At 32.9% G+C, this 11,192-nt stretch overlaps 1 protein-coding gene and 1 long non-coding RNA gene across 2 annotated transcripts; both read right to left on the bottom strand.

The window, feature by feature from the left end:
- Positions 1 to 2,295: 2,295 nt before the first annotated feature.
- On the bottom strand, positions 2,296 to 7,107 carry LOC113517282 (argininosuccinate lyase). The gene is made up of 8 exons (XM_026901917.3): positions 6,817 to 7,107; positions 5,964 to 6,161; positions 5,370 to 5,594; positions 4,857 to 4,957; positions 4,363 to 4,556; positions 3,691 to 4,034; positions 3,210 to 3,397; positions 2,296 to 2,483 (listed from the first exon to the last, which is right to left on the bottom strand). The coding sequence occupies exons 1-8, from the start codon at positions 6,823 to 6,825 to the stop codon at positions 2,321 to 2,323; spliced, it is 1,422 nt and encodes a 473-aa protein (XP_026757718.2). The 5' UTR covers positions 6,826 to 7,107; the 3' UTR covers positions 2,296 to 2,320.
- A 1,290-nt stretch (positions 7,108 to 8,397) lies between these two features.
- LOC128200630 (uncharacterized) lies at positions 8,398 to 10,575 on the bottom strand. The gene is made up of 2 exons (XR_008252818.1): positions 9,062 to 10,575; positions 8,398 to 8,625 (listed from the first exon to the last, which is right to left on the bottom strand). It is a non-coding gene; the product is annotated as an uncharacterized LOC128200630 (long non-coding RNA).
- Positions 10,576 to 11,192: the final 617 nt, after the last annotated feature.

Genomic DNA, 11,192 nt, shown 5'->3' with positions numbered 1-11,192 from the left:
GAAATGTACACCATGGAGAAATATAGGGCGGTGGGAGAGATAAATAAGGTTCTAGAGGGTTGGGGGGTGATATCATGCCTATTACGACTGTTTTCCTCGATGAGAGTGCAATCGCGCGGAAAACGCGCAGCGGCCCACAGGAACAGCTGCCGATGGCGGGCTAACAGCCCTGTACGAAGATGTCGTAGGTACTTGACAACTTGTAAACTTATATAACGTTTATATTTTTATATTAAACTAGCTTTGGCTGGCTTTGTACGAGTGGATTATGGAAATAAGAAAACCAATGAATTATATCACTTCCACAGGACGTATCGATTATATTTTCAGATACAGTTTCAGAACATAACTCTGAAAACTGCATTATTTTTGTGTGATGTTGCGACATACATATAAACAGATAATATTCTAAAATTTAGTGCTTTGCATTATATTATTTTTATTAAGACGCCATAATAAATTTTCTTAAATATCACCTACGTACAGACATCGTCTAGTTATAATTTACTATAATAATTAGATAGTATCTAAGTATTTTTGTTTTAAGTAAAGTTTAACCTAAGCAGTTACTTAACATCTACATAATTATTAGCTATTAATTAGAATAATTTCCTACCTATTATTTAAAATTTAACAATTATTTTCTTATTTTGAATTATCTATTGCTTTTTATCTCCACTAAATCATTATTTATATTAGGCGTTCAAAGGTTGACTGGAAGAAATACCTTTTATGAGATAAGTCCGCTATAATACTCATCCTTTCCTTAGAATTCTATATGCTATAAGATATTACTGTAAAATAAAGTATTATAAACATAATTTAAGATTGTATTCCATAAAAAAAAAAAAAAAAACTGTCTGAAGTCAGTTTTTAATTTAAAAACTAAACTATTGAACCAATTTTGATAATTTTTATAGGACCAATTTATTTATTTATTTATATGTCATGTATATATAAATAAATAAGTACTGTATAATATATCGTTTCAAATAAAAATTAATTTTGCAAATCAAGAATCTGTGGAGATATGAATTAAAAAAAAATACAACCGAATTGAGAACCTCGTTCTTTTTAAGTCAGTTGACAAACTAGTTAGTAAATAGTACTAGCAAAACATGTTGGATGAAGCTGTCGTAAGGTTGTATTTTTCAATCTAACATTTATGTATCATATTTAAAAATATTTATATTACAAAATCTTTGTTAAAACATCTATTAGGAAATTTATTAATTCAATCTATTATCAGATTCGAACCTGCATCTACTAATTGTTGAATTCTATCGACTGCCGAAAAAGAATTTTTAGTGTCTTTGTATTGTTTATATAATTATTTATAACATGGTCACCTACACAGAGAAAAAAAGTTCCTGTTATAGTCATAAGTAGTAGGAAAGTAGTATAGTCATGGTCTGGATCACCTAGAGTTAAGCAGAATATTACTAATAAAAATAGTTTATATTGGTTTTTAGAATACCTAATCATTTCGGTGTTACAACAAAATGAAATTTTAAAGGTACAGAATAATATTTTCTGTATCGAATCTAATGTACCTACCATTTTTAATATGATGAATATTCTATACAAGTATATTGTCATAAACATCTATGTGCCACGCAGCTCTATTAGGTGGTTTTGAAAAAATTATTTGAGATTATAAGAAACAAGAAATCGAACATCGAAATTTCAGGGTACTATCATGAACTCCTAGATTTGACCTTATTTATAAAAGTTTGTTTCAGAAATCCATTGGTGCGATCGAAAATCGAAGTCAAATTTTAACATTTAATTACATAAAGCATCGAAATCATAATTAGGCAATATTTTATACTTTTATATTTAGTGCTTTTCAGTTTGTAGGTACTATTAATATTATAGGTACCTATATATGTACCCAAGAGTTGTTTGCCTTTAGATACGTGACTCAATTATTAGCTGGGTCTAAGCATCATGAACGTTGAATTTGTTTCAGTGTTCCATTTGTTATAGAAGATAACGTGCGCCCATATGTATGTGATAGATTTAATAACATATCTCCCTATTTACTATTTATTACAATTAGGCACTAGTAAGGTATGCTTAGGTATATATTATAATTGCTCTGTCTGTGACTCCTTGTCCCGCATGAATACTTAGTATGAAATGATTACTTAAAATCTCTTTTGAATAACGTCTTTTCTATGTAAATATGTATGTCGGTACTTAAATGGAATAAGTACTCAGATCTACATGCCTACTTATTAGATAAGTAATTGACGTTTAGAGTCTATATGAAATTTAAATAGAAAAAAAAAGAATTATTAAAAGTTTATTCTTTTCTTTAGGAACGACATGGCCAAGAATGATTTCGTAGCCAAGAGTTCAACAATATCAATTGTTCTTCCACAGCCGATTTTGCTGTTCCGCCAGTGCTGGTATATTGCTCCACGCTCGTTTCCCAAGAGAAGACTGTTTGAAGATCTGCCTCCGTTCCGAAATCTGAACTGAATAAATAAAGACTTTATTGACAATCGAAATTAAAGCTGTAGCTATAGTTATTTGCTAAAACTACCTAAAAGCTGGTAGAGAATGCTAAGTGATGTTTTTTATAATTTTATATTGGTCAAAAGATTTTAAATAAATTATATTTTTCTTCATAAATTAGGAAAGTATATAAGTTTATAAATACTTATGATTAATGTTTATAGAACAAAAACGCTGTAAGAAAGAACTTGTTTCTCAATAGTATCTCAATATATTCTCAATCAATGTTTTCCTTAACGTATTAAAGTTTCCTCGGGTTGGCAATGTGCACGGGACACCCCTAGTATTGTAGGCTACAGTCACCGTTTACCATTAGAGGGGCTATTATAAGCAACATGAAATGGTTTTCATACGCTTTTTTGCCACCTTCGTGGTATAGAAAAACAAGATAAAAAATTATTAATGCGAAGTGATATAAAAGGTAGTCTTATTGTTAAATGCATATGAAAAACATTAATTAAAATAAAAAAAATATTAATTAATTTACATTAAAAACATTAATTCTTTTCTTTTGTATTATATATGTATGTATATACACATAATAAGCATACATACAACAGAAAAGAATAAAGGAAGGTGAAAAGAGAACACAGGAAAACAGTACTTAAAGGGAGACATATGTAATAGTTACAAGTACTTGCCTGATGCTGAAATTTTACTTTTGAATCTATAAATAAAATACCTACCAGATGGCTGAATATTCTTGATGAGGCAACTCTCGTATGTTTACACCCAGGGCGGTAGCACGACGCAAAGCCATCCCAACATAGTGGTGTGCACGTCGAAACGGCACCCCGCGGCGGACTAACAAATGTGCAAGGTCTGTCGCCAGCATTCCGGGCTCTAACGACTGTAGTGCTCTTTCGGAATTTACCTTCATAACGTTAAAATAATTAGTATGATCTGACAAGAAATGTAAGAATTAATGTGTATTTTTTAAGCAATTTGAAATGGTAAACGAGCTGATAAAAACTGCTATGGCAACCGTCGCCTATAGACATGAACAGTAACATGGGTATCACTAATTACACTGATATGCCTATAGTATCTCCTAATAGCACCTCTTCATGTATAGTCTTAAAAATCGAGAGGCATTTTCAGATTATATTAAGTAGATATAATATGACAAAGACATTATGAGACGTTAAAAAAAGCATTAGTACTTACTTGCATTGTAGCGACAGTCCCAGTCATAACCTTGAGACAGTCAGTCAGTTTGTCGTAAGATCTAAACAGCAGCTCCTTATCAGATTGCAAATCTTTATTGTATGTACTTGGTAATCCTTTTAGTACACAACTAAATGCTAAACTGTCTCCTAGCAAGAGACCGGAAGCTCCTCGAACTAGTTCTAAGCCGTCCGGATTTCGTTTTTGAGGCATCAAGCTAGATCCGGTAGAAAATTGATCGGAGAAGGAAATAAATCCGAACTCCCGGGAACCGTAGATAATTAAGTCTTCTGCTAGCCTACTGAGGTGCGACCCGCATAGCGATGACCAGTTAAGAAATTCCACTGTAACAAAAATTATTTAGATCACGTCTAAGCAATTTAGAAAGTCCCTAACACAAATGCTGTAGTCCTGCTGCAGTTGAGTACGTACAATGCCAACGCAATAGTTCCATTAATTCTTTAAGTGCTTAAACATTAAGTAGTATACATGCATTATGTACATAGCAAAAAAATAGTATCTATGCGTATATAGATAGGATACATACAGTAGATGGCTAAGCTTTCCTAGGAAAATTGGATTTTGTCTGAAATTACATCAATTTTACAAAAAGTAAGGTACATATAAGTGGAATTTAAGATTGGGGAGCTCCATATAAAGGTGGTTACAAACCTATATAATCTCTAGACCCAACAGCAAACATGGAATTTGGAGTGATATCATCAAAACCAAGGTGGTGAGCGAGTTTCTTCCTATCAATTGAAAGAGCGCAGCCCGCAATAGCTCCACTGCCGAGTGGACAACGCGATAAACGTGTTCTTTGCTCCTCCAGTCTTATTATATCATCCCGAAACAACCACAAGTAACTAAAAATATAACATGTTTATAAAACGTTTAATGCATCTATGATTAGTAATAAAATAGTAATATAATTTGTCTTCAAAAAAAGAAGTAAAAATACTTTGATAAATAATTATATTGTTTGTTTTTTTAAAGCTTGGAGTGGCAAACAAGTTAACAGTTCATCTCATAGAAAGTGGTAACCGTCGCCAATATATATAGGTATATAAACAGTATTTAATAGAATATGACATCCATTATATCCCTCATACCTACCCCTGTGTATATAGTATTATATAGTGTTATATTTGGTAGCTTTATTTTACCTTAACAGAAATTGACTCCATCGTACAGGTTGAGCTCGCTGAAGATGAGTATATCCAGGAACGATAATGTTAATTTCCTTTTCTGCTCTGTTTACTAATACCTAAAGGTATGTTATTATATCTATAAAAATATTAATAGGGTCCAATATATAATACAAAACGTTATAAACTCTGCACTTTTACTCTATTTTTATAGATCTAAGTATATTTTTTATTATTATCAAGTTAAATACTTGAATAAATTAAATAACTAAAAATTTTGCTTACTGGTAGTTCGATCCGATGAAGGGACGAGCGTATTTATATTTCAATTATATCACGGAAGAAATAATATAGGTTGGTAAAATACTCAACTATTTTTCAAATTTCACATACTGCTCAGAGAGATACACAGTTTGCTAAGAGAGATGGGTTCGTATTTCATTGGATCGAGCAGTCGGAAGGTAATATTTTTTAAAATAATATTTAGAATTCTAAAATGCTTTAGTTACGCATTTAAAAATATTTTCCAACCTGAATAAGTTCTTTTAATGTAGCATAGAGTCTCCCCGTGGAGTTTAACATCCAAAGCCTGACGTCTGACGCCGATTGGTCGTTGCGGCTACGTGCGGTATGTAGGCGTAGGGCAGCGTCACCTGCATGTTTGCACAGTCGCCGCTCCACCACCGAGTGTATATCCTCCTCAGTATCGTTTAATTTACCATTTTTGTATAGTTCTTCTTCTATTTCTTTTTCTACCTGAATATTGACATTAAAAGTTGGATAAGTATTTAGTGATGGACATTTCATAAATGTTATTTGAACCACTTGTATATAAAAGGACTTTCAATATATTCAGAGTTCTACCACAATATTACAATATTGGTACAATAAAAATACTGAGTAAAAGTACACCTTACTTTAATGTTGATATAATTATAATATAATATAATTTATATGATTATAATATAATTTAATTGAATTCGGCAAAGTGCACCTGTCTTATCACCTTTTTGTTGCAGACGTCTAGAGGTTTTAATATTTTTAGGACAGGTAATATAAAAAATATGTAATAAGTTTTACGGGCGTTTGTCTTCAAGTCTTAGAAGTTGTAAACCATTTAATTACTTCGCGTAAACCATTTTCTATGGCGTAGTAGTCATCGTCAGAGAGGTGGCCACTGCGATGTAGCTCGTGGGCCCATGCTTGACTGCCGCGGATATCCTCGTGAAATAATCGGAAGTCCACAGGGAGAGAGTCGTTTAGTCTACGCAGTACTGAGCTCGGCTCTTCTTCGAAACATCCACCCCATAGTTGATACCTTTCCTGGAATATGATTAATAGCACTAACATGTTTTAAGATTTATAAAAAGGATTAGTGAATTCTAGTTTTTCACTAACGGACAGAAATAAAAAAAAAATTGAATAAATTTATTGTCTGAAGTAGGTGTCTATTAAGAAACGATTTCTTGAAATTCCTATGGAAACAGGATAACAGGTTCAGTGCAAACAAAACCACGAGAAGTAGATATTCGTTAGAGTATAATAGTTCATAGGAAATAAATAATAACAAGTCTTTTCGTATTACGAATCAATATATATTATTCCACACATGGAAAATAAATAAAATTGAGTAGAGTAATAAATAAGTACTTAGCCGGTACAGTACCAACAAATTTGAGTACGATGTATAAATCAACTTTGTAGTTGATCCAGCAAACGTTGTTTTGCCCCTAACTTTACCTACTGAATCGAAAATCACTTATCGACGTAAAAATTATCTTATTTCTTAAGTCGGAAGAAACAATACACTTTTATAAAAATTGGTTGAGCAGTTTCGGGGATTAACGTGAACAAATATATTGTTGTTATTATTTTGAACTAGTTAGATAAGCAAAAATGTTATAGGAATATGTATAAAAGTATTTTATATCACTTTATATTTGGTTTCGAATATAATATTATTAATTAAATTACTTACTGAAGACATAAGTATTTTATATCTAAAGTATATGCAAATAAATCACTGAAATTAACACGTACGTCTTGAGATAACGGAATATAAAGACGTAATATTCATCGAGAGGAGTTTCTACTACTATTATTTTATTTTCATATCGAGAGTTAGGTCACCAAAGGTTACCGCATCTTGAGCCGTGGTGGTATGAAAGTACTTATCTATAAATAATTGTTAGGAAAGTTCCATTCCACATTGTTTTCATTTTTGGTATTAGATTTTAATCTATTTTACAGATGATGGACACCATCAACAAATGCACTTCCAAGGTAGGTTGACGTCAGGCAGATGGCGACTGATGGTAATACAAAAAACCAAAACCTTGTGTCGGATAAATAAAATCATTATGCCGACTCCAAATAGCTGGGATAAGGGCAGGAAGGTGACGATGAAAAATATTTTAATCTATTTCACGGCAGGATTGTGACAGGATACTCAGAGACAGAGCTTTATCCTATTCTAACTTCCGTACCTACCCGCCCTAACTTATTGATAGCTCCTAATTCATGTATTCACTAATCAGTTTCGTGTACACGTGTGATGATAAATGCAGATACCGAATATCGTCTCGTCGGTTTATCTTTCTTGTTATATTCGTAATTTTCTGTCAACTTCTTTTTCATTTACATATAAAATAATAATTATATATTAAAGTATTGGAACACTTTTTAGTCGCAATCCAATTTGGTTTCCCGTGCAGAGCTTAGTACTGCACGGAGCGGTATAACAAAGAGTAGATAAAGAAGAAAAAGAATAAAATGGATATAATTCCAGTGTCCTATACATACTAACTTAATAAAATAGCTGGATGCACGATGGTAGTATTATCATCATCACTTCAGCCATTATTTGTTCATTGTTGGACATAGGCTTCCCCTATACCGTATACGGCTCAGGACTTAAGCCACCTGCATGCACTGACTCAATGCATTTTAGGTCGTCATTCTATCTAGTGGGGGGGGGGGGGGGGGGGGTCGTCCTATACTACATTTGCCCGTACGGGGTCGCCACTTGCTACTCGCTAGCAATGTTACTAATCAGGTCGGCCTCCACGTGGTTCCCTCTAGAAACCATCGTGGTTACTTCTCGTGGAATTCTTCACGATGAGTTAACTGACCTGCTTTCACCCTCACCTATCACATCTCACTGGTGCCCCGCCAGTGTATACCGATAGCGCAGGCAGGGTTACCATTCCATTTTCACCCATTAAAAAAACTGCTTCAGCGCCAGCAATATAGGGTATATCGGGTTGGCCTCGAAGCAGTTTCTGACATATAAATATTTGTTTATAATCACATTGCATAAAAAAAAATTATCAGAATTATGATTCCATGAATTTTATTAATTTGAATACATACCTGTCGACTTTTAGTCCCGTAGATAGAGGATGCTCAGTTACTATGTATGATCTATGTTTGTACTATCAATTTGACATTGAAGATTACTGTGATATTAGACTTACACTGACAATGTCATTACATTAGTGACTGAGTCAGCGACAGCCATTGGAAAAAAAGGCGGGAAACTCGAATAAGAACAAGCGGGTTTTTTAAATTTTTTTTATTAATTTATTAAAACTATCTCTATCAATTCTTATTATTGAATAAAATATTATATTTTCACTAAATTCAGCGACAGTAATATAATTAGCATTCATGGGGAAGCGCAGTTGTAGAAAAAGGAAAAAAAAAGATGACGATTCAGGTGATGTAGACCATGAACCTTGTAATGACAAGGATATATATTCGGAAGATACTTCTACTGACTCAGAATCTGAAATTGATAAGGCCGATAAGTATAAACCTTACTACGTCACAGATTATATTAGAAGATATCCCGAGGAATCCCCTGGGACAGAATTTGTTGTCTTTGTAGAATCCTCAGATAGTCAGAAAACCATTGGATCCAGAGACTTGCTCTCACTCTCCTCCTGTTTAAAACGATTTAATAAAGGGGTAACTTATCTTAGATCTATAAATAAATTCAAAATCGGAGTATACTTTCAAAAGCCAGACTTAGCCAATGCTTTTTTAAATAATAAAACTTTTTTAAATGACTACCATTTTAAGGCCAGTATTCCTGCTTCTTCAACAGAAGTTACAGGCGTTATTAGAAATGTACCTACAAATATATCTAATAAAAAAATATATACTATGATATCGAGTTCTAAGAAAATTATTGCTATTAAAAGAATTTTAAGAAAAAATACCTTGACTCATGGATATGTGTTACAGCCAACTCTAACCGTGACAATTACTTTTGCTGCATCTGTATTACCTGAATATCTGGATATTGGAGGTTGGCGCCACAATGTCACTCCATATATACCACCAGTTAAACAATGCTACCGGTGCTTGAGGTATGGACATTTAGCTAAATTCTGTAAGAATTCTGAGCGTTGCAGCATCTGCAAAGGTGAGCATAATTATAAAACTTGTACAACTGGAATGGAAAACGCTATTTGTGTACACTGCAATGGAAATCACACAAGTGTATCACCGCAATGCCCTGTTAAACAAAAGAAAATTGCTGAAAATAGATCTAAATTCAGACCTGCTTCTTTTGGAGATATACTTAGCACTGAAATATTTCCTAAACTGGGTAACAAACCTAAAAAAAATGTAGACCTAATTTCAATTCTAAATTCTGATAACAAGAGTTTATCACTTTTAATAGAAAGCATAATCAAACTTATTTCACTACATAACACAAAGAACACATCTATTAACACTAAAAGTGTTTTGAATGTGTTATATGATACTTTTGGTAATAGACCTATTTCACAAAATTCAATCGAGACCAATTAACTATCATACAGTGGAACGCTCAGAGCCTACTGAGCAATCGACATATTTTTACACAATTTTTAAATGAACATCATATTCACATTGCTCTCATCTCAGAAACTTGGCTAAAACCACATTACAAATTAAAAATTAAAGATTATTGTATAGAACGAAATGATTGTGGTAATAACCACAATGGAGTAGCGATTATTATACATAATAGTATTAGATATAAAAAACTTCACTCTTTTTTCGACAATTCTTTGCAAACTATAGCTATTAGTATTGAAGTTAATAATTCTTGGTATTCAGTTGCCAGTATTTACTGTCCTACCAATAGTACACCTAGTTTTACTAAAGCCAAATTTAAGTTCTTTTTGGAGTCTCTTCCTAAACCCACTATCATATCTGGAGATTTAAATGCACATCATACTATGTGGGGTTGTACCTCCACTAATACAAGAGGTAAAGACATTCTTGATTGTTTAGATGAATGTAATTTGGTATTATTAAATGATAAGCAAGTTACTACTGTTGGCTCTCATATTTGGAGACCCAATGGCCTTGATTTAACTATGGTATCCCCATCCATATCATTAAAATGCGAGTGGTCGGTTCATGATGATCCGTTAGGAAGTTATCACCTGCCGACTTTTACTAAAATAAACACAAAGAACTCTTCATCAACTCCGTCAGGTGAACAACATGCTCCTATAGATGAAGTTAATAAACTTTTGTTAAATCGTATAAACCTACGTCTCGTTAATTGGGATCTTTATTCTGAAACTGTTAATCGATTACTTTTGGATTTCGAGTATGATGTCAATGAACCCTTAAACAATTACAATAGGTTCTGTAAAATTATTTTGACAGCTGTGGAACGTTCCGTTCCACGTAGGAACTTATCAAATAGCGGTGCAAATACTTCAAAGAGGCACAAACATATAGCAGTACCTTGGTGGAATAACAGGTGTGCGACAGCTGTCAATGATAGTAAAGCGGCTTACCTTAGGTTTAAACAAAATCCAACTCTCGATAATTACATAAATTTTAAAAGAGTTCAAGCTGTTAAAAAGTTAGTAATTAAGCAAGTAAGACAACAGGGGTGGCAGGAATTTTGTTCCAAATTTAATAGATTAACACCAATTTCCACTGTTTGGCAAAATATGAGAAAACTAAATTCAAAACATCGTCAAAATCATTTTAAAGATATATCATGGGTCAATGATTTTTTACGCAAATATACTCCTGATTTTGTACACTCACCTTTTGATGACAAACAGTTTAATTCTGTTAATTCATGCCCAAAATTTCTCACTGACCCATTCTCAATTGATGAAATATCCAGTGCAGTAAAATCTAGAAAAGATACAGCTAGTGGCCTTGATCGCTTAACATACAATATGTTTCGATTGCTGAATAAAATAAACCTTACTAAACTCTTACAAATTTTTAACGATTTATGGAAGGACTGTATTATCCCACCAGAATGGAAAATGGATTGTTTGATTCCAGTAATTAAACCCGGTAAAGATCCTACAAATTTCGACTCCT

The sequence above is a fragment of the Galleria mellonella genome, unplaced genomic scaffold (assembly GCF_026898425.1).
Source record: "Galleria mellonella isolate WM207_F2 unplaced genomic scaffold, CSIRO_AGI_GalMel_v1 utg223, whole genome shotgun sequence".
Taxonomy (NCBI): domain Eukaryota; kingdom Metazoa; phylum Arthropoda; class Insecta; order Lepidoptera; family Pyralidae; genus Galleria; species Galleria mellonella.
The sequence above is the reverse complement of the archived record's forward strand: the minus strand, read 5'-3'. Positions and strand labels throughout refer to the sequence as shown.